The sequence below is a fragment of the Oncorhynchus nerka genome, linkage group LG14, assembly GCF_034236695.1.
Source record: "Oncorhynchus nerka isolate Pitt River linkage group LG14, Oner_Uvic_2.0, whole genome shotgun sequence".
Lineage (NCBI taxonomy): Eukaryota > Metazoa > Chordata > Actinopteri > Salmoniformes > Salmonidae > Oncorhynchus > Oncorhynchus nerka.
In genome coordinates this window covers 11,703,851-11,727,666 of record NC_088409.1, presented here as the reverse complement: position 1 = coordinate 11,727,666, position 23,816 = coordinate 11,703,851, and the positions used below count along the sequence as shown (strand labels likewise).

At 43.2% G+C, this 23,816-nt stretch overlaps 2 protein-coding genes across 3 annotated transcripts; both read left to right on the top strand.

Moving 5' to 3' along the window:
* The first annotated feature begins 9,125 nt into the window (after positions 1–9,125).
* LOC135575125 (fatty acid-binding protein, adipocyte-like) lies at positions 9,126–10,936 on the top strand. Its single transcript, XM_065027394.1, has 4 exons — positions 9,126–9,269; positions 9,368–9,540; positions 9,667–9,768; positions 10,737–10,936. Exons 1-4 carry the CDS (start codon positions 9,197–9,199, stop codon positions 10,788–10,790), a joined length of 402 nt encoding a protein of 133 aa, XP_064883466.1. The 5' UTR covers positions 9,126–9,196; the 3' UTR covers positions 10,791–10,936.
* A 4,559-nt stretch (positions 10,937–15,495) lies between these two features.
* Positions 15,496–23,066, top strand: LOC135575124 (protein FAM8A1-like). 2 transcript variants are annotated; one of them, XM_065027392.1, is made up of 5 exons: positions 15,496–15,992; positions 16,823–16,943; positions 18,077–18,200; positions 22,471–22,610; positions 22,825–23,066. In XM_065027392.1, the coding sequence occupies exons 1-5, from the start codon at positions 15,512–15,514 to the stop codon at positions 22,967–22,969; spliced, it is 1,011 nt and encodes a 336-aa protein (XP_064883464.1). In that variant the 5' UTR covers positions 15,496–15,511; the 3' UTR covers positions 22,970–23,066. The 2 variants fall into 2 exon arrangements, with proteins under 2 accessions (XP_064883464.1, XP_064883465.1); XM_065027393.1 differs by having other exon boundaries at positions 15,728–16,011.
* The last annotated feature ends 750 nt before the right edge of the window (positions 23,067–23,816 follow it).

The following is a 23,816-nucleotide window of genomic DNA, read 5'->3' as shown; positions in this document are numbered from 1 at the left end:
CCCCTAAAAACTAAAAACATTTCTCATAAGAAACTAGCTCCCTGGTACACAGAAAATACCCGAGCTCTGAAGCAAGCTTCCAGAAAATTGGAACGGAGATGGCGCCACACCAAACTGGAAGTCTTCCGACTAGCTTGGAAAGACAGTACCGTGCAGTACCGAAGAGCCCTTACTGCTGCTCGATCATCCTATTTTTCTAACTTAATTGAGGATAATAAGAACAATCCGAAATTCCTTTTTGGTACTGTCGCAAAGCTAACAAAAAAGCAGCATTCCCCAAGAGAGGATGACTTTCACTTTAGCAGTGATAAATTCATGAACTTCTTTGAGGAAAAGATTATGATTATTAGAAAGCAAATTACGGACTCCTCTTTAAATCTGCGTATTCCTCCAAACCTCAGTTGTCCTGAGTCTGCACAACTCTGCCAGGACCTAGGATCAAGAGAGACGCTCAAGTATTTTAGTACTATATCTCTTGACACAATGATGAAAATAATCATGGCCTCTAAACCTTCAAGCTGCATACTGGACCCTATTCCAACTAAACTACTAAAAGAGCTGCTTCCTGTGCTTGGCCCTCCTATGTTGAACATAATAAACGGCTCTCTATCCACCGGATGTGTACCAAACTCACTAAAAGTGGCAGTAATAAAGCCTCTCTTGAAAAAGCCAAACCTTGACCCAGAAAATATAAAAAACTATCGGCCTATATCGAATCTTCCATTCCTCTCAAAAATTTAGAGAAGGCTGTTGCGCAGCAACTCACTGCCTTCCTGAAGACAAACAATGTATACGAAATGCTTCAGTCTGGTTTTAGACCCCATCATAGCACTGAGACGGCACTTGTGAAGGTGGTAAATTACATTTTAATGGCATCGGACCGAGGCTCTGCATCTGTCCTCGTGCTCCTAGACCTTAGTGCTGCTTTTGATACCATCGATCACCACATTCTTTTGGAGAGATTGGAAACCCAAATTGGTCTACACGGACAAGTTCTGGCCTGGTTTAGATCTTATCTGTCGGAAAGATATCAGTTTGTCTCTGTGAATGGTTTGTCCTCTGACAAATCAACTGTAAATTTCGGTGTTCCTCAAGGTTCCGTTTTAGGACCGCTATTGTTTTCACTATATATTTTACCTCTTGGGGATGTTATTCGAAAACATAATGTTAACTTTCACTGCTATGCGGATGACACACAGCTGTACATTTCAATGAAACATGGTGAAGCCCCAAAATTGCCCTCGCTAGAAGCATGTGTTTCAGACATAAGGAAGTGGATGGCTGCAAACTTTCTACTATTAAACTCGGACAAAACAGAGATGCTTGTTCTAGGTCCCAAGAAACAAAGAGAACTTCTGTTGAATTTGACAATTAATCTTAATGGTTGTACAGTCGTCTCAAATAAAACTGTGAAGGACCTCGGCGTTACTCTGGACCCTGATCTCTCTTTTGAAGAACATATCAAGACCATTTCAAGGACAGCTTTTTTCCATCTACGTAACATTGCAAAAATCTGAAACTTTCTGTCCAAAAATGATGCAGAAAAATTAATCCATGCTTTTGTCACTTCTAGGTTAGACTACTGCAATGCTCTATTTTCCGGCTACCCGGATAAAGCACTAAATAAACTTCAGTTAGTGCTAAATACGGCTGCTAGAATCCTGACTAGAACCAAAAGATTTGATCATATTACTCCAGTGCTAGCCTCTCTACACTGGCTTCCTGTCAAAGCAAGGGCTGATTTCAAGGTTTTACTGCTAACCTACAAAGCATTACATGGGCTTGCTCCTACCTATCTCTCTGATTTGGTCCTGCCGTACATACCTACACGTATGCTACGGTCACAAGATGCAGGCCTCCTAATTGTCCCTAGAATTTCTAAGCAAACAGCTGGAGGCAGGACTTTCTCCTATAGAGCTCCATTTTTATGGAACGGTCTGCCTACCCATGTCAGAGACGCAAACTCGGTCTCAACCTTTAAGTCTTTACTGAAGACCCATCTCTTCAGTGGGTCATATGATTGAGTGTAGTCTGGCCCAGGAGTGGGAAGGTGAACGGAAAGGCTCTGGCGCAACGAACCGCCCTTGCTATCTCTGCCTGGCCGGTCCCCCTCTTTCCACTGGGATCCCCTGCCTCAAACCCTATTACAGGGGCTGAGTCACTGGCTTACCGGGGCTCTCTCATGCCGTCCCTGGAGGGGGTGCGTCACCTGAGTGGGTTGATTCACTGTTGTGGTCATCCTGTCTGGGTTGGCGCCCCCCTTGGGTTGTGCCGTGGCGGAGATCTTTGTGGGCTATACTCAGCCTTGTCTCAGGATAGTAAGTTGGTGGTTGAAGATATCCCTCTAGTGGTGTGGGGGCTGTGCTTTGGCAAAGTGGGTGGGGTTATATCCTTCCTGTTTGGCCCTGTCCGGGGCTGTCCTCAGATGGGGCCACAGTGTCTCCTGACCCCTCCTGTCTCAGCCTCCAGTATTTATGCTGTAGTAGTTTATGTGTCGGGGGGCTAGGGTCAGTTTGTTATATCTGGAGTACTTCTCCTGTCCTATTCGGTGTCCTGTGTGCGTTCTCTAATTCTCTCCTTCTCTCTTTCTTTCTCTCTCTCGGAGGACCTGAGCCCTAGGACCATGCCCCAGGACTACCTGACATGATGACTCCTTGCTGTCCCCAGTCCACCTGGCCATGCTGCTGCTCCAGTTTCAACTGACCTGAGCCCTAGGACCGTGCCCCAGGACTACCTGACATGATGACTCCTTGCTGTCCCCAGTCCACCTGACTGTGCTGCTGCTCCAGTTTCAACTGTTCTGCCTTATTATTATTCAACCATGCTGGTCATTTATGAACATTTGAACATCTTGGCCATGTTCTGTTATAATCTCCACCCGGCACAGCCAGAAGAGGACTGGCCACCCCACATAGCCTGGTTCCTCTCTGGGTTTCTTCCTAGGCTTTGGCCTTTCTAGGGAGTTTTTCCTAGCCACCGTGCTTCTACACCTGCATTGCTTGCTGTTTGGGGTTTTAGGCTGGGTTTCTGTACAGCACTTTGAGATATCAGCTGATGTACGAAGGGCTATATAAATAAATTTGATTTAAATTTGATTTGATTTGGTTTATTATCAGAGTGCACTAAGGATTTTGGGGTATTTGTAGGTCAAATATAATATTGTAAAAATACAACTCCTGCAGCTTTGAAAGAGAACAAATACACCTGCAATGTATCATAAATAGAGTTACACATGACCTGGATCTGCTAATACTTTAGTTATGTCTATATGGGATTGTCGAACATGCTTTATATAGAAAGCAACTTAGAAAAAATGTAGTTTTGTAATATTTTTGTACCAATAAACTGAGTTTGTAAGAAGATGTGTGTTTTTTTTAATCAATGCTCAGGATTCATGTGTTTTACCTATGAACTGTTGTGGGGTTTAGAGTATGTTGTCCACCTCTCACATCACTTCAAATAAACTCAAATCATTTATCGGTTTCAAGGGCTGGCTGGGTGTGTAGCGAGGAATCCGGCGCAGAGAGGTCCAGGGGAAAAGTGCACTTTAATACGGCACCAAAATGAAATGCCCAACACGCAGGGAGCAAACACTGACCAACCCAAACCAACGGGTAACAAGGTCCAGAGCACTAACAACACCGACGACTACAACGTGAACATCAAAATAATCCCGCACAATAAAGGGGCGGGTTCCATATGCTAAATAGGGAAGACAACCAAGCACACACAAAATAGGAACAGGTGTAACGAATGAGACAAAACTAACCGAACATAAAAAAGGGATCGGTGGCGGCTAGTCAGCCGGTGACGACGACCACCGAGCACCACCCGAACAGGCGGGGGAGCCCAACTTCGACGGGAGTCGTGACAAACTACCCTTTTTCTTGGTTTTTGGTGAATGAAGGAGTTGCATACAGATGTTGGCTCTTCATTTGATCACTTTTCTGTTGCTGAGCATTGTCCTACACAGCAGGATATTCAAACTTGTAGTGTATTTGAGTTTTATAAAGACTTCTAAAGTGTAATTCCGACATTGAAATTTCAGACTTGATTTGCCCTGCAGAAAAAGGTATCAACCCCTACAAAAATGTCCATTAATTATAATCCACATTATTCACATTTTCTGTTGATGCAGGATTATTTTCCTGTTGTAACAAACTGGCTCAAATTAAGATCCTACATCTGTATGTAATATATATATGAGCAAAGTATTAGCTAACAGTAATATAGCATAGAATCTGTCGTGGACAGACGCAAGATTTTGGTTCTGGGTTGATGAGATTAGGGTTGGTCGAGAGTCTCAAACTTCATTTTAGCGCCATTGTTGCCTCCATGAATACCCAGGAAGTGATTAAAAGGAAATCCTTGAGGAAATCATCATTGCCCATTGACCCCACTCATATGGACTGGTCTGGTCTGACCCCACTAATAGGGTCTGGTCTGGGCAGGAGACTATAGTGTGGCCAAGATTGAGGTATAGATGGCAGCTAGATGACACATACTGAAGCCTGTAGACAACAGTAGATCACTTTTGACTAGGGCTCATGGGGTTCTGGTCAAAAGTAGTGTACAGTAGGAAATAGGGTGCCATTTGGGACTCAATCACTCGATGTGCCCTTTAAGTTCCTGATGTAGTAGTATGCAATGTATCCACTAGAGACCATTGGATAGCAGTAGAATACTAGTGATGGAGACTTGCTGCAGCGAGATCATTAGTGTAAAGGTTTATAGCGTCCCAGCGGAAAGAAAATATTCTACCATTTATGAACATATAATAGCAACTACAAAAGCTATTTTGAAATGTATTTTATTGGACCTGGAGTCATGAACTGTTCAGCGTACATAAAGGACCATCATGTTAGTAACAGTAACCATGCAGGTCCCTCAAGATATTTCTTCCCTCCCCTGTTCTTTACAATCTGTTACTCAGTCAGACAAACTTTGTTGGATGAAAATCTGGAGTTTTCCTGTGAAAAATAAATAAAGACGTGGAATGTCGTTCAATATGATGTTCACTGCCTCCATCTGCTGGCTCAATGGACCTCACTGCTTTACAATAGAATAGAACAGGACAGAACAGAAGGGAATAGAACAGAACAGAACAGAACAGAATAGAACAGAACAGAACAGAATAGAACATAACAGAACAGAATAGAACAGAACAGAACAGAATAGAAATTATTAGAACAGAATAGAACAGAACAGAATAGAACAGAACCAAATAGAATAGAACATAATTTAATAGAATTTGCAGGGTGGAGATAAAGTACCCCAGTATGAGTCATAATACCCATAAAAACTAGCGGTCAATCAAGGAAATGGTTCCAATAATTTCCCAACTATTAATTTTTCCCATAGAGGATTTTAGAAACACTTAAAATAAGAGTTGTGGTTCGTGTAGGCTTACCCTGGTGTGATTTTTGATAACTGTGTAAATCTCTCTAGGACAAGGTGACTTGTATCAATAAATTTGCCTGTATTTACCACCCAAAAAATGAAATGCTAATTAGTGGCTAATGTGTCTATCATAAACTACACATGGCATGATGATCTGGACGGGACTGCTGAAACGAAGCAAAGGTAAGAACCTCTGGATTAGCTATCTAAGGTTAGCTAAATGTAGTAATGAATAGATTAATAAATTGGAAAACTGTTTTTAAATTGACAAATCTGTGAACTGTCTTGTGCACGTTTTAAATTGACACAATACCTGTTAGCAAAGATGTCAGCTACAGATGACGTTTAGGATTTGTAATCTTGCATGATACCGAGTCAAGGACCAAAAGTTGAAGCTGGAGACTCATATCTCCCTCTCACTAGCTTTAAGCACCAGCTGTCAGAGCAACTCACAGATCACTGCACCTTTACATAGGCCATCTGTAAATAGACCATCCAACTACCTCATCCCCATACTGTATTTATTAATTTATCTTGCTCCTTTGCACCCCAGTATCTCTACTTGCTCATTCATCTTCTGCACATCTACCATTCCAGTGTTTAATTGCTATATTGTAATTACTTCACCACTATGGCCTATTTTTTACCTCACCTCCCTTATCCCACCTCATTTGCACATGCTGTATATAGACTTTTACTACTTTTACTACTTTTTGACTGTATGTTTCTTTATGTTTCTTTATTCCATGTGTAACTGTGTTGTTGTATGTGTCAAACTGCTTTGCTTTATCTTGGCCAGGTTGCCGTTACAAATGAGAACTTGTTCTCAACAAGTCTACCTGGTTAAATAAAGGTTAAATAAAAATGTAAATAAGAAAAAGGCTCCTCAACAGCTTCCACCCCCAAGCCATAGGACTGCTGAACAATTAATAAAATCACCCGCCTCCGGACAATTTACATTGACCCCTCCCCCTTCCTTTTTGTACACTGCTGCTACTCGCTGTTTATTATCTATGCATAGTCACTTCACCCCCACCTACAGTACATCTACAAATTACCTCAACTAACCTGTACCCCCGCACACTCGGTACCTCGGTGACTCGGTGACCTGTACCCCCGCACACTCGGTACCGGTGCCTCGGTGCCTCGGTGACCTGTACCCCCGCACACTTGGTACCGGTGCCTCGGTGCCTCGGTGCCTCGGTGACTCTGTACCGGTGCCTCGGTGACTCAGTGACCTGTACCCCTGCACACTCGGTACCGGTGCCTCGGTGACTCAGTGACCTGTACCCCTGCACACTCGGTACCGGTGCCTCAGTGACTCAGTGACCTGTACCCCCGCACACTCGGTACCGGTGCCTCGGTGACTCTGTACCGGTGCCTCGGTGACTCAGTGACCTGTACCCCCGCACACTCTGTACCGGTGCCTCGGTGACTCAGTGACTTGTACCCCTGCACACTCGGTACCGGTGCCTCGGTGACTCAGTGACCTGTACCCCCGCACACTCGGTACCGGTGCCTCGGTGACTCGGTACCGGTGCCTCGGTGACTCGGTACCGGTGCCTCGGTGACTCGGTACCGGTGCCTCGGTGACTCAGTGACCTGTACCCCTGCACACTCGGTACCGGTGCCTCGGTGACTCGGTACCGGTGCCTCGGTGACTCGGTACCGGTGCCTCGGTGACTCGGTACCGGTGCCCCCTGTATTTAGCCTCGTTATTGTTATTCTTATTGTGATACTTTGTATTATTACTTTTTATTTTAGCCTACTTGGTAAATATTTTCTCTAACTGCACTGTTGGTGAAGGGCTTGTAAAGTAAGCATTTCACGGTAAAGTCTACACTTGTTGTATTCGGTGCATGTGACAAATCAAGTTTGATTTGATGTCTAGTTTGATGCTAATTAGCATTTTAGAATCTGAGAGCAAATAGAGAAGAATATATTGATAAAAGTCACCTTGTCGGAGATTGACATGGTTATCAAAACGTCACACCAGGGGAAGTCTACACGATACACAGCCCTTATTTTAAGTGTTTCTAAAATCTCCAATGGGAAAAATGAATGGTGAAAAAACATTTGGAACCATTTCCCTGTTTGACCTCTAAGTTTAATGGGTATTATGACACCTCCACCGTGGGGCTCCTCTGTCCAGTGTCTGTGTTCTTTGCCCATCTTAATCTTTTATTGTCTTAGATATGGCTTTTTCTTTGCAACTCTGCCTAGAAGGCCAGCATCCCGGAGTCGCCTCTTCACTGTTGACGTTGAGACTGGTGTTTTGCGGGTACTATTTAATGAAGCTGCCAGTTGAAGACTTGTGAGGCGTCTGTTTCTCAAACTAGACACTCTAATGTACTTGTCCTCTTGCTCAGTTGTGCACCGGGGCCTCCCACTCTTTCTATTCTGGTTAGAGCCAGTTTGCTCTGTTCTGTGAAGGGAATAGTACACAGCGTTGTACGAGATCTTCAGTTTCTTGGCAATTTCTCGCATGGAATAGCCTTCATTTCTCAGAACAAGAATAGAATTTCAGAAGAAAGGTCTTTGTTTCTGGCCATTTTGATGATGCTCCAGACACTCAAATGATGATGCTCCAGACACTCAACTAGTCTAAAGAATGCCAGTTTTATTGATTCTTTAATCACAACAACAGTTTTCAGCTGTGCTAACATAATTGCAAAAGGGTTTTCTAATGATCAATTAGCCTTTTCAAATGATAGACTTGAATTAGCTAACACAACGTGCCATTGGAACACAGGAGTGATGGTTGCTGATAATGGGCCTCTGTATGCCTATGTAACAGTATAACAGTATCCCCTCGCCCATACCCGGGCGCGAACCAGCTACAATAGTCATTTACAATGTTAACAATGTCTACACTGTATTTCTGATCAATTTTAAGTTATTTTAATGTGCAAAAAAAATTGCTTTTCTTTCACAAACAAGGACATTTCTAAGTGACCCCAAACTTTTGAACGGTAGTGTAAATATTAAAATAAATAAAAAAGTGGAAAATATATATTTAATTTTTTTTATTTTTATGAATATCGCTAGCAATAATGAAATAAACAAAATGTGTATTACATACCCACAGTAGAAAAGAGGAGAATATATTATTTTATAAATGTGTATGTTTTTTTTCTCCAATTCCTATTATTGAGCAAATCACCCTTTCAAAAAGCACCCATTGCTTCAAGGGCCGCTGGCTGCTGATAGGCTTTCTTGACTTTACATTCATTTTTGCCAACACATCCTTGTTGTCTTTAATCTCTGTTTTACCAGCTGAACAGCTGCTCTTAGTGAAAATGTTTTTGACTTACCTTTCTAGCTAATTGGCTATGTTAGGGTTTACACATTCTCTTCCAATTAGGCTATCATGTGTTGAGGTCAAAACTATCTACCAAATCTATTCAGTTGAAAATGTTGATTACTTCTCCTTGACATGATCATTCACCAGATGATGAGACAAGATACAATACATGATGTTTTTAAATATATTTTTGCCAACATGTGATTGGGGTTCCTTGGTCTCGCCTGGCAGGGGGTCCCTGGGTAAGAAAAGGTTGAAGACCGCTGCCAAAGACAGTGCAGGCTGAGTCCCTGCCCGAAAATAATTTATTCCCCGCCCCTCATCCTCTCTGTTGCCATGGAAGCACCAGATCTAGCACTTGATTGGCTTGCATGGGTAAGCACGTGCTAGATGAGGCTTCAAATATGACAACGGGCCCATATGTAATTATTGCAGATTCGAAGCAGTGTGCGTTAACGTGGTTTGTGGTGTTGATTAGCTCAAATTTACAACATGGTCGAGGCATTCGTTGGAACTTGGAAGATGACTTCCAGCGAGAATTTTGATGAATATATGAAGGCAATAGGTGAAGTCTTACCTTATTAAATAAAGCAGTTTTTTTTTAATGAAAGACATCTAGAACCTTACTAAAGTTGATTAGATAAATATCCGTTTGTTTCACAGGTGTGGGTTTTGCTACTCGGCAGATGGGGAATATGGCGAAGCCCAATTTGCTGTTCAGCATCGACGACGGTGTAATATCAATGAAATCCCAGAGCACTTTCAAAACCACAGAGGCCAAGTTTAAACTGAATGAAGAATTCGACGAGATGACTGCAGATGACAGGAAAACCAAGGTGGGTGCAGGAGCCACACCATAGACATGCCGGTTGTTACAGTAGTGTGATTTCCAATTGATTGTAAAAAAGAAATTACTTTAAAATTTAGTGAGTTGTGCCCTCCTGACACTACTCTATTTCCAGACTCTGATGACCTTTGAGAACGGAAAACTGGTGCAGAAACAAACTTGGGACGGCAAGACTACCACGCTCGAGCGGGAGTTGCAAGATGGAAAATTGATTGCGGTAAGGTTTAATGTCTTGCTTGCTATTCCCTTCTCTGCTGGATTTGACATAAAATATGCGTTTTTCATAAGCCTATTTTGGAATATGTCCATATTGTTCAATGTTTCATGTGATCATCATTATGCAATGCAGGTTGTCATCTTGTAAATTGCGTTCTGCCGGGTTACCAACAAGGATGGCACGCGTTTTTACGCGCGAACGTGTTCAAAATGTCCTTTATAGTTTTGGCTGGGAAGCGTGGCTTGATAAGCACTTGCAGTCATGTGCAACACGCTACTTAATTATTTTAAACTAAAGGATTCATTGGTAATCGAGTGCTAATAAACCCAATGATTTACATAAACCTGGGATTGTAGCTGCATGTGTTGGCATTGCCATTGCGAGGCTTTGCTGCCACCGGTCCACCATAGGCACTATCCAGTACGACCAGTCCTCCATAGGAATGAATGGAATGCATGTTTTTTTTGGGGGGGTGAGGGGGTTGTAGTGGGTACAGTAACATCAGTTTCCTTAAAGTAAATTATAATGCATTATTTAGCTCACATAATGTGAGTCTGTTATAGAATGAATTAATATAGATTCCAACATGTATTTTATGATTGAATATTACGGTGGCTGGACAGTGGTATCAATGGTGCCCCCGGTCAGTCATCCAGGGTTTATATGTCGTATTAAACCTGTTAACTTATCTACGCTCTGTTCATTGGCCAACATGGTCAGTTCCCTTTTATAGTAATGTTTTAACTCCTACCCTTAGCCTACGTGATAATGCCCGTCAGTTTAAAGGAAGTTAATGTGGGTTGGCTCTTTCAGACTGCAGTTTCAAGTGGAACTACAACAACTAACTGATTCACTCAGGCTGATTTGGTGGTTTGTTCATCACTGAATGTGTAATTACATTTTGAGTTCTCGGTTCTGACACTTGTTGTCATTGCATGACCTAAAGCGTGTACTGCTCTCTTTTCTAGAAATGTGTAATGGATGATGTGGTGGCGCTGAGGACTTATGAGAAAGAGGTGTGATTCCAGCCTGCTGAATTGAAGACCCCCACCAGCAAATCAAAAACATGCATGTTATCTGTTCAATACCTACCATGTTAAATTCACTGACTCAATTGGTACCAAAATCCCATTAAGCTTTCAATAAAGTCAGTTCTGCTTTGTGAAAAGTGGTATTTCCTTCATTGCAATATGTAGGCCAGTTCGGAGGCTAAGGCCTATTCAGCAAACTTAATCCATATGGATTACAAACGGGCAAATCTCTGGTCTATCCGGAGTACTTTGGTTGTAGGTGGTGCTAACATTCAATACATTTCAGTGTCAATTTTTCTCCAATAATAATGTTAGTGTAGCGTGCTCAAAGTATGCTAAGTGTTCCCTGCAAAATACATAGATTTCACACTGTACCTATTGAGAACTGGTGACCAAGTAGAAATGTCCAAAACTGACCATGTCTATAATACGATGCATAAACTGCCATGACTGACTAGTGGGGGGGGGAATGATTCATTATTGTGACACTGGGCAAGCACCACTCCTAAACCACTGAGGAATATGAAGTATTGTCTGAGCAGTGGCATGGTAACTAACCCCTGGATGCCTTCATATTAGCGTGCTGCTGCTAACTAGCTATTACTGAATATTAAAACCTGAATTTCTTTGCCCATTTAGGACTGTTCTATTCTGTTAACTTTCCAGCACCATTCAGGTGCTTCTGAATATGACTACTGGGACCAGTGGTCTGCCCAGTGGTACTGTTGCTATGACTGCATCTCCGTTTGTTCCAAGTGTCTCTAGGATGGGTCCTCAAGCGTTCCAAATGCCACCCTCTTAGCTTTATAGTGCACTAGTTTTCACAAGCCTTAAGGGCCCTTGTCAAAATTCATTAATGCAAATTAACTTACAGTAGGACCTTAACTTTCTAGGGAGTTTTTCCTAGCCACTGTGCTTTTACACCTGCATTGCTTGCTGTTTGGGGTTTTAGGCTGGGTTTCTGTACAGCACTTTGAGATATCAGCTGATGTACGAAGGGCTATATAAATTTGATTTGATTTGACACTTGCTGAATCCTAAATCTGTTCATGGGTGGGAAATAATTCACAAGCTTACCCAGGCTGGGTGCCAAAATTAAACATTCTCATACAAGTACAGGTGCCAAGTTGTCTACAATAAAAATATAATCAGCTTACATTCTACATAGTAGTCCCCCCCCCGAACAGCTCACGGGTTTGTATGTAGACCCAAGATCAGAAATGGTAACATTTCAAGACCAAGTTAAGCTTGTCAGAGGTTTAGATGTGCCAGCGTATCTATGGAATGGGGTGCTCATCTGGGTAGAGTCATGTAGTCCAAAAAGTAAAGGTTATGCCATTTCCCATAAGACTGACATAACACCCTACTGTTATGGGCTAACAAAAGGCAGAAATCTCCCAGAAAGATTAGTCCAAATGAGCTCATTGTCAACAGGTCCCAAAAATGTCAAATCCAATAAGAATGCACAATGCCAGAGGGAGTACTGTCCAGCCCTCTTCATAGCCTTCCAGCACCCATTAGACATGACACCTGACCCCTTATGCTGCGTTCATAACGAAGTGGGAATTTACCACACGACTGGGGGAAAATCCATTAGAACGGACTTCAACTGGTCATTACTAGTGGGAAACTATCATCCTGAGCTCCCACTTCTCCCACACGCTGACCTCTGTTAGATTATGGTTTATGTAGCTTGTTGGCCATTAGCCAATCAGCATTCCTCAATGAGTTCAAAGCACGTGAATGCATCCAACTGTTATTCATAGCTTCACAGCTGGTAACATCCCACCTGGTTAGGAACGCAGCATTTACAGTCTCTTGTTCATGAACGGAGTAAGTTCTGAGTATTAAAGTTGTAATACCACTGGTTTAGTGTTGCTGCTTAATGGAGCTGGACTGATGAATGAATGACAAGCACCTTTTTGTATCTGGCTCTTTGGGTTGAGATGCCTTAAACTTTAACATTTAATGCATCCCAAATGGCTCCCTATTCCCTACATAGTGCACTACTTTTGACCCGGGCCTAACCTTTTCTGCATCACAAATGGCTCCCTATTCCCTACATAGTGCACTACTTTTGACCCGGGCCTAACCTTCTGCATCACAAATGGCTCCCTATTCCCTACATAGTGCACTACTTTTGACCCGGGCCTAACCTTTACTGCATCACAAATGTCTCCCTATTCCCTGCATAGTGCACTACTTTTGACCTGGGCCTAACCTTTTCTGCATCACAAATGTCTCCCTATTGCCTGCATAGTGCACTACTTATGACCAGAGCCCTATGCACTATAAAGGGAATCGGGTGTCACTTGGGATGCAGACCTTGAGAGAAGACCAACTGTCTTCTGCTTCATGGTCAGATTTTTCACACATGATATCATGTGATTTTTGAAACTAAGTGTTGATTTGTCATGATAGCGTCACTACAGTTGCAAGTTAGTTGGTTACACACACACACACGATGGTTCAGTCAACACATCCGGGAGTGTTTCTTGAAAACCAAGGTCAAACTATTCCTCGAACATTGTGTTTGCCAAATGTATCAAGTATGCACATAACTATTGGATCAAAAAGCTCACACTGGCTTGCACACACTTTGAAACCAGCAGGGTTACAACTGAGGAGTGTCACGGGGTCCCTTGGTTTGCTGTTTTTAGTCAAACACAAAAGAACAATCTATATGGAATGTGATGTCCTAGGGTATGTTCCAAATGGCACCCTATTTACTATATAGTGTACTACTTTTGACCACAGCCCTATGGGCCCCCCTATGGGCCCTAGTCATAAGTAGTGCACTATGATGGGAATAGGGTGCCATTTGAGGCAGATGTAGTATCAGAGTGGCTGGGGGGGTTTATGGGGAGGTTTAGAGGGGAGGCCAAATCCCAGTTTAAGGTCTATGTTGTGACCTCTCATCTGAAACAGGCTTATTGTTGTGGATGCAAAGACTTCATCACAAATGGCAGCCAATTCCCTATATAGTGCACTACTTTTGACTAGGGTCCATAAGGGGGCCCATAGGGCTGTGGTCAAAAGAAATGCACTAAATATGGAATGGGGTGCCATTTAGGACACAGGCACAGACTTCCAGTCCAAGCAAGTGCACCTAATTCCTTTAATTAGGGCTTTCTGGGGCAGTAGGTTGCGGCCAAATTCTCCGAAAGATTTGGGGGTTTTAGTGAATGATTATGACCATGGGTGGTGCTCCTGCAGCAATCTGTCCTGATTAATGAAAAGCTGATCTAGCCAAGTTGAATAAGACCAAGGACACACACGCACACGCACTCACACACACTCCTCTGACATTTTTGTTAATCTTTTGCTCCATTTTCCCTTTTCTTCTCCTTACTCTATCCCCTGTCCACCCCTACTCAACTTACCAGTCCCCTGTCCACCCCTACTCAACTTACCAGTCCCCTGTCCACCCCTGCTCAACTTACTAGTCCCCTGTCCACCCCTACTCAACTTACCAGTCCCCTGTCAACCCCTACTCAACTTACCAGTCCCCTGTCCACCCCTACTCAATTTACCAGTCCCCTGTCCACGCCTACTCAACTTACCAGTCCCCTGTCCACCCCTACTCAATTTACCAGTCCCCTGTCCACCCCTACTCAACTTACCAGTCCCCTGTCCACCCCTACTCAACTTACCAGTCCCCTGTCAACCCCTACTCAACTTACCAGTCCCCTGTATCCTGAGAAGACATTCAGGGACTTTCTATTACAATCTGATCTCCCAAAGAACGTCGGAACCCTGGGTGTCCGATTGTTACGGCTGAATAACCACATTGTTGTTTAGGTTAAGCTGACTTAGGGCAGGTCTTTGAAAATGGCCTTGTGCCTCAGATTTTTCTTTACACTCTGTGGTAGTGGCAGGGGTCCTTTGAACAGATTTATTTTATTTTGAGGCATCAAAGAACTGATTGGCAAGTTCTTGGAAATTAGTTGGCTAAGGAATTCTGAGATGAAGGCTGTAATGTAATTGAACTTATTAACTGTTTGCTTGCTGTAAAACGTTAAGAAAAGCAGCAGTAGCGGTGGACATAGAGGGCATATCAGATGCATCCAATTTCACAATTCTCAAAGTGCAAAAAAACACAGAGTGGTTAAATAGCCTACTATTGCTATATAAAATATACAGACAGAGGGAGATTTGCAGGACAAGGTTGTGCACACTGCACCTCCAGTCATCCATTGAAGGTGTGAGATGTAAGTCATTTCAAGGATATACCAGGCCTTAATGGAACAAAGATCTCTCTCTCTCTGGTCATTCTTTGGAAATTATCTGAAAACAGGATAGGTGAAAATAATATGGCTATTAGTGATGGGTTTGGAACTAAAGACCATAGTCGAATTCATTGTGATTGGAGTGAAGAACAGTCAATAATACTATCTGGTACAGAAGGCTAGTCAGTGTATTTCCAATGCTCTGCGTCTTTCACTATAAGGGTAGCAGTGCTGCGCCCTAGTGGTATGTAGAAGTGCACGGTGTTCATTTTGGCCAGGCTGGGAATATTATGACGAAACTTGTTATTTTATGATATGTTGCTGTGAGTGATTGTTTTATCATCGATATTGTTTACCTCTTTGAATGCAGCTTACTTGCAAAATATTTGCAATTATTATCACAGTAATTATGTTATTCCAGAAATTGTATATTTTCTTCACGGAAATGGAAACATCCTTCCGGATGTGACGTCGGCGTTAAACATGGCTGATGTGGAGAACACAAACAGACAAGTCGATAAGAAAAACATGTCTTTTAATATTAGAGAGAAGCTAGATATCGGCGAAAATATGCCAAAGTTACGTCATCAAGACACTTCGGAAAGTGGAAAGAGCACTGTCGAAACACGTACAACCTCGGAGTACTGTGAAAAGTTGCAGGGGTGGATGTGGCAGTACTACACGGCATATGTGAACTGGCAAAGTTGGCTGGCAGTGTCTACTTCTCCGTATTTTGCACCGCAACCAATGCAACCACTCACTGCACCCGTCTGGCCAGCGGATTTCCCTAATTTTGATGCCCAGAACTGGTACAATAATCCATTTGGACTCCCCTTATCGACGTATCCAACCGCCATCCCCGCGGCTGGGATTCCGCCTGGCGAAACGGCTGGAAGTGGTGCTGTGTCCACTTCAGTACCAGCGCAACAACAACCACAACAGAACGGCAATGCACAACGGCCAGGTAGCTATCAGAGACACAGGTGTTGTTATTATTGTACTTGTCTAATATGATAACGTTGGTTATATAGCTAAATAACTGTTTGAGATAAAGCAACATGACAACAGGCCTGTTACAGTGATGAATTATGAAAATAGTGCCCTCTGTGGTCTGCTAAAGTAAACACCGTAGGCTCATCTGCTATAGGCCTGGGTTGCTAAAGACCCCCAACCTAGGCATATTAACATGTTTGAAACAAGGAATTTCCTCTTGAAGGACAATAACCGTCGTCAATGAATGTGTTGGCGACGTCTGTGGCTCATTTGGTAGAGCACGGTGCTTGCAACACCAGGGTTGTGGGTTTGATCCCCATGGGAGACCAGTACAGAAAATCAACATGAAAATGTATTTACTCACGACTTTAAGATGCTCTGGATAAAAGCATCTGCTAAATCGGTGGTTCCCAAATCTATGGGGAGGCCCATAGATATTGTTGTAATTTTTTTGGTCACTCAAAAATCACATGAATTCACATTAGACATGGTAAAATGTATAGAATTCCAAGAAAATGTCCTTTAAAATTGCAGCATTTTCTTTGCACCACATGACAAAATGTGTAGAATTGCAGGAAATAAGCTTTAAACCTGCAAAATTCTCTCCACCAATGAGGAGTGTGAACTGTGTGTGTCCTGAACATTGCCTGTGCCCATAGAAATAGACATGGTGCGTGCACGCACAGGGGTGTCCCGGGATGTTCCCCAACGCTGGAAGGGGGGCCCCCGAAAGGAAAGAGTTTGGTGACCCCTGGCGTCGGCTAAATTACTAAAACGTAAATGTTTTGTTTGTGTTTGCAGGTCGAGAATACAGTATTCCCTCTCCTCTTCAAAGGTTCATGGCTGAAATGGTGGATTTCTTCATTCTGTTCTTCATCAAAGCAACTATTATTCTCAGCATCATGCATCTGAGTGGGATGAAGTGAGTTTAGTTTAATACAAATGTTTCTGTTCTTCTATTCCCTATAGTGCATTCCTTTAGACCAGAGCACTATGGGTCCCCCTCTATGGGTCCCCCTCTATGGGCCCCCCTCTATTGGGCCCCTGATCAAAAGTAGTATTTTATTTAAACATCCTAGGAATTGATTTGTTTCGCACTCCATGGGTGATGGTAAAGATTAGTCCAATGCATGCATAACTACTGTGAAAATATAGTCATGATTGAAGAATCATGCATAACTACTGTATATAGTCATGATTGAAGAATCATTTGTAGCATGCATAACTACTGTATATAGTCATGATTGAAGAATCATTTGTAGCATGCATAACTACTGTATATAGTCATGATTGAAGAATCATTTGTAGCATGCATAACTACTGTATATAGTCATGATTGAAGAATCATTTGTAGCATGCATAACTACTGTATATAGTCATGATTGAAGAATCATTTGTAGCATGCATAACTACTGTGTATAGTCATAATTGAAGAATCATTTGTAGCATGCATAACTACTGTGTATAGTCATGATTGAAGAATCATTTGTAGCATGCATAACTACTGTGTATAGTCATGATTGAAGAATCATTTGTAGCATGCATAACTACTGTGTATAGTCATGATTGAAGAATCATTTGTAGCATGCATAACTACTGTGTATAGTCATGATTGAAGAATCATTTGTAGCATGCATAACTACTGTGTATAGTCATGATTGAAGAATCATTTGTAGCATGCATAACTACTGTGCATAGTCATGATTGAAGAATCATTTGTAGCATGCATAACTACTGTGTATAGTCATGATTGAAGAATCATTTGTAGCATGCATAACTACTGTATGTATTAATGATTGAAGAATAATTTGTAGCATGCATAACTACTGTGTATAGTCATGATTGAAGAATCATTTGTAGCATGCATAACTACTGTATGTATTAATGATTGAAGAATAATTTGTAGCATGCATAACTACTGTATATAGTCATGATTGAAGAATCATTTGTAGCATGCATAACTACTGTGTATAGTCATGATTGAAGAATAATTTGTAGCATGCATAACTACTGTGTATAGTCATGATTGAAGAATCATTTGTATTTTTGTTTCAGGGACATTTCCAAGTTCGCCATGCATTTCATTGTGGAGGAAATAGATGAAGACACGTCCATGGAAGAACTCCAGAAGATGATGCTGGTCGCCCTGGTCTACCGGATATTAGTGTGTTTCTATGAGGTCAGGTGACAAATCAAACTGCTACTGTGAACACAAATCACATACAATGTTTTGATTTTCTGCTTTTAATGTCTCTGGGCTGTGAAATGACCCTTGACTGTTTTTGTCCTGACGTTGCAGAGGGATGATGTTTCTGTCTTTATCTGGACGTTGCAGTGGGATGATGTTTCTGTCTTTGTCCTGACGTTGCAGTGGGATGATGTTTCTGTCTTTGTCCTGACGTTGCAGTGGGATAATGTTGCTGTCTTTGTCCTGACGTTGCAGTGGGATGATGTTTCTGTGTTTGTCCTGACGTTGCAGTGGGATGATGTTTCTGTCTTTGTCCTGACGTTGCAGTGGGATGATGTTGCTGTCTTTGTCCTGACGTTGCAGTTGGATGATGTTTCTGTCTTTGTCCTGATGTTGCAGAGGGATGATGTTTCTGTCTTTATCTGGACGTTGCAGAGGGATGATGTTTCTGTCTTTATCTGGACGTTGCAGAGGGATGATGTTTCTGTCTTTGTCCTGACGTTGCAGTGGGATGATGTTGCTGTCTTTGTCCTGACGTTGCAGTGGGATGATGTTTCTGTCTTTGTCCTGACGTTGCAGTGGGATGATGTTGCTGTCTTTGTCCTGACGTTGCAGTGGGATGATGTTTCTGTCTTTGTCCTGACGTTGCAGTGGGATGATGTTTCTGTCTTTGTCCTGACGTTGCAGAGGGATGATGTTTCTGTCTTTGTCCTGACGTTGCAGTGGGATGATGTTGCTGTCTTTGTCCTGACGTTGCAGTGGGATGATGTTGCTGTCTTTGTCCTGACGTTGCAGTGGGATGTTGTTTCTGTCTTTGTCCTGACGTTGCAGTGGGATGATGTTGCTGTCTTTGTCCTGACGTTGCAGTGGGATGATGTTGCTGTCTTTGTCCTGACGTTGCAGTGGGATGATGTTGCTGTCTTTGTCCTGACGTTGCAGTGGGATGATGTTTCTGTCTTTGTCCTGACGTTGCAGTGTGATTATGTTGCTGTCTTTGTCCTGATGTTGCAGAGGGATGATGTTTCTGTCTTTATCTGGACGTTGCAGAGGGATGATGTTTCTGTCTTTGTCCTGACGTTGCAGTGGGATGATGTTTCTGTCTTTGTCCTGACGTTGCAGTGGGATGATGTTGCTGTCTTTGTCCTGACGTTGCAATGGGATGTTGTTTCTGTCTTTGTCCTGACGTTGCAGTGGGATGATGTTTCTGTCTTTGTCCTGACGTTGCAGAGGGATGATGTTTCTGTCTTTGTCCTGACGTTGCAGTGGGATGATGTTGCTGTCTTTGTCCTGACGTTGCAGTGGGATGATGTTGCTGTCTTTGTCCTGACGTTGCAGTGGGATGTTGTTTCTGTCTTTGTCCTGACGTTGCAGTGGGATGATGTTGCTGTCTTTGTCCTGACGTTGCAGTGGGATGATGTTGCTGTCTTTGTCCTGACGTTGCAGTGGGATGATGTTGCTGTCTTTGTCCTGACGTTGCAGTGGGATGATGTTTCTGTCTTTGTCCTGACGTTGCAGTGTGATTATGTTGCTGTCTTTGTCCTGATGTTGCAGAGGGATGATGTTTCTGTCTTTATCTGGACGTTGCAGAGGGATGATGTTTCTGTCTTTGTCCTGACGTTGCAGTGGGATGATGTTTCTGTCTTTGTCCTGACGTTGCAGTGGGATGATGTTGCTGTCTTTGTCCTGACGTTGCAATGGGATGTTGTTTCTGTCTTTGTCCTGACGTTGCAGTGGGATGATGTTGCTGTCTTTGTCCTGACGTTGCAGTGGGATGTTGTTTCTGTCTTTGTCCTGACGTTGCAGTGGGATGTTGTTTCTGTCTTTGTCCTGACGTTGCAGTGGGATAATGTTGCTGTCTTTGTCCTGACATTGCAGTGGGATGATGTTTCTGTCTTTGTCTGGACGTTGCAGTGGGATGATGTTTCTGTCTTTGTCCTGACGTTGCAGTGGGATGATGTTGCTGTCTTTGTCCTGACGTTGCAGTTGGATGATGTTTCTGTCTTTGTCCTGACGTTGCAGTGGGATGTTGTTTCTGTCTTTGTCCTGACGTTGCAGTGGGATGATGTTGCTGTCTTTGTCCTGACGTTGCAGTGGGATGATGTTTCTGTCTTTGTCTGGACGTTGCAGTGGGATGATGTTTCTGTCTTTGTCCTGACGTTGCAGTGGGATGATGTTGCTGTCTTTGTCCTGACGTTGCAGTTGGATGATGTTTCTGTCTTTGTCCTGACGTTGCAGTGGGATGATGTTTCTGTCTTTGTCTGGACGTTGCAGTGGGATGATGTTTCTGTCTTTATCCTGACGTGGCAGTGGGATGTTGTTTCTGTCTTTGTCTGGACGTTGCAGTGGGATGATGTTTCTGTCTTTGTCCTGACGTTGCAGTGGGATGATGTTTCTGTCTTTGTCCTGACGTTGCAGTGGGATGATGTTTCTGTCTTTGTCCTGACGTTGCAGTGGGATGTTGTTTCTGTCTTTGTCCTGACGTTGCAGTGGGATGTTGTTTCTGTCTTTGTCCTGACGTTGCAGTGGGATGTTGTTTCTGTCTTTGTCCTGACGTTGCAGTGGGATGTTGTTTCTGTCTTTGTCCTGACGTTGTAGTGGGATGATTTTTCTGTCTTTGTCCTGACGTTGCAGTGTGATGATGTTTCTGTCTTTGTCCTGATGTTTCTGTGTTTGTCCTCACGTTGCAGTGGGATGATGTTTCTGTGTTTGTCCTGACGTTGTAGTGGGATGATGTTTCTGTGTTTGTCCTGACGTTGCAGTGGGATGATGTTTCTGTCTTTGTCCTGACGTTGCAGTGGGCTGACGTTTCTGTCTTTGTCCTGACGTTTCTGTCTTTGTCCTGACGTTGCAGTGGGATGATGTTTCTGTCTTTGTCCTGACGTTGCAGTGGGATGATGTTTGTCTTTGTCCTGACGTTGCAGTGGGATAATGTTGCTGTCTTTGTCCTGACGTTGCAGTGTGATTATGTTGCTGTCTTTGTCCTGATGTTGCAGAGGGATGATGTTTCTGTCTTTATCTGGACGTTGCAGAGGGATGATGTTTCTGTCTTTGTCCTGACGTTGCAGTGGGATGATGTTGCTGTCTTTGTCCTGACGTTGCAGTGGGATGTTGTTTCTGTCTTTGTCCTGACGTTGCAGTGGGATGATGTTGCTGTCTTTGTCCTGACGTTGCAGTGGGATGATGTTTCTGTCTTTGTCTGGACGTTGCAGTGGGATGATGTTTCTGTCTTTGTCCTGACGTTGCAGTGGGATGATGTTTCTGTCTTTGTCTGGACGTTGCAGTGGGATGATGTTTCTGTCTTTATCCTGACGTTGCAGTGGGATGATGTTTCTGTCTTTGTCCTGACGTTGCAGTGGGATGATGTTTCTGTTTTTGTCCTGACGTTGCAGTGGGATGATGTTTCTGTCTTTGTCCTGACGTTGCAGTGGGATGATGTTTCTGTCTTTGTCCTGACGTTGCAGTGGGATGATGTTTCTGTCTTTGTCCTGTTGTTTCTGTCTTTGTCCTGATGTTGCAGTGGGATGATGTTTCTGTCTTTGTCCTGACGTTGCAGTGGGATGATGTTTCTGTGTTTGTCCTGACGTTGCAGTGGGATGTTGTTTCTGTCTTTGTCCTGACGTTGCAGTGGGATGTTGTTTCTGTCTTTGTCCTGACGTTGCAGTGGGATGATGTTTCTGTCTTTGTCCTGACGTTGCAGTGGGATGATGTTGCTGTCTTTGTTCTGATGTTTCTGTGTTTGTCCTGACGTTGCAGTGGGCTGACGTTTCTGTCTTTGTCCTGACGTTTCTGTCTTTGTCCGGACGTTGCAGTGGGATGATGTTTCTGTCTTTGTCCTGACGTTGCAGTGGGATGATGTTTCTGTCTTTGTCCTGACGTTGCAGTGGGATGATGTTTCTGTCTTTGTCCTGATGTTTCTGTCTTTGTCCTGTTGTTTCTGTCTTTGTCCTGATGTTGCAGTGGGATGATGTTTCTGTGTTTGTCCTGACGTTGCAGTGGGATGATGTTGCTGTCTTTGTCCTGACGTTGCAGTGGGATGATGTTTCTGTCTTTGTCCTGACGTTGCAGTGGGATGATGTTTCTGTCTTTGTCCTGACGTTGCAGTGGGATGATGTTTCTGTCTTTGTCCTGACGTTGCAGTGTGATAGTTTTTTAATTCTTTGATATGGATTTGGTGTATTTTATCATGTTTCTCCTCTCTGTCTGCAAATACAAGTTCCCTCTGTTGATAGTACGGTTTTATTGATTGATTGTCTCCTGTCAGATTGTGTGTATCTGGGGAGCAGGGGGCGCCACTCCAGGGAAGTTTCTCATTGGTCTCAGAGTGATCAGCTGTGATTCCTCCATCCTAGTTCAACCCAACCGGGTCCTCGTGGTGCCTGCCACCAACGTCACTCTCTCTGCGTAAGTAGTGGATCACACCAACACCAACCCTCCATCCACGTGTTGTGAAATAATAAACCAGCTCATTTGGTTATTTGACACTTGATTTTTGAAGTGGTGATGAGGTGAAACATGACAATCTGGCCATTAGATGAAGTCCCTTGATGTTCTGCTCGTCTGTTGTTTCTATCATCTCCGTGACTTTCACACGTATTGTCCCTGTGTCCTTCTTCAGATCGACAGTCCGAGCCATGAACAAAAACTTCTCCATTGCCTTCTTGTTCCCAGCCTTCATCACGGTCTTCTTCTTCCAACACAACAGGACTGTGTATGACATGGTGGCTGGCACTATCGTTGTCAAGCGCACCGGAGCCAGATGACCATTCTGATTGGTTAAGACCAAGCTAAAGCCTGGCTGGGACCTGGCTACTATTTTATTTAAAGAGGTACATGTTGCTCTCAACCCTGCAGAACAGAGGAGGCTGGTGAGGGGAGGACGTCTCATAATAATGGCTGGAGTGGAGTGAATGGAATGGTATCAAACACATGGAAACCATAAATTCCATTCCATCCATTACAGTGAGTCCGTCCTCCGGTTGAAAGTGACACCACTACTCCAGCACTAAGGCAGCCTAGTGTCACTAGTCGTGGGAGACAACTGAACTGGGAACCACTCTGCAAAAACGATGACGGGAGGCGAAAGCTCTGCATGAGCCTGAAGACAGGAAATACACTATGACATCATCAGTATCTAGGTCCCTCTACACAGCTCTCGTTTGTGACGTCAGAGTTTTTAGAACCATCTCTTGTTTCTCAACTACTGTACTCTGGTTGTTTTTCAGAGGAGGTATACGTTCTACCCTTTTAGATTTGTGCAATGGTAGTATGCAAATTAGCACCCGATCAGTTAGGAAGCACTGAGGAAAAGTTATTAAAGTTTTCATTGCCTTTGCTTTTCAAAAGTAATTAAATGAAAATCTAATCTCTAGGATGAGGAAGTGGAAGACTAGAGAATAGTTATTTAGTCGTTTTAGCCTATCAGCATATTGATGCAGTTTTATAATTTGGCTTATTTTAAGATAAGGTGGTAACAATCCAACACTCCTAGAATCACAACATGCTAATGGTTTGGTTGACATTGCCCTCACGTCTTACTGCACTATGGGTGGATTATTGTCTCATCATTATCTGGTTACAACTAGACACTTCTTTGGTTGTCATCAGACT

Excerpts from the sequence above, each read along its gene's own strand:
- LOC135575125 (XM_065027394.1), top strand. The coding sequence starts at position 9,197 with ATGGTCGAGGCATTCGTTGGAACTTGGAAGATGACTTCCAGCGAGAAT. Across the intron at positions 9,270-9,367 it reads TGAATATATGAAGGCAATAG|GTGTGGGTTTTGCTACTCGG; the intron begins GTGAAGTCTTAC and ends TTTGTTTCACAG. Across the intron at positions 9,769-10,736 it reads AAGATGGAAAATTGATTGCG|AAATGTGTAATGGATGATGT; the intron begins GTAAGGTTTAAT and ends TCTCTTTTCTAG.
- LOC135575124 (XM_065027392.1), top strand. The coding sequence starts at position 15,512 with ATGGCTGATGTGGAGAACACAAACAGACAAGTCGATAAGAAAAACATG. Across the intron at positions 15,993-16,822 it reads CGGCAATGCACAACGGCCAG|GTCGAGAATACAGTATTCCC; the intron begins GTAGCTATCAGA and ends TTGTGTTTGCAG. Across the intron at positions 16,944-18,076 it reads ATGCATCTGAGTGGGATGAA|GGACATTTCCAAGTTCGCCA; the intron begins GTGAGTTTAGTT and ends TTTTTGTTTCAG.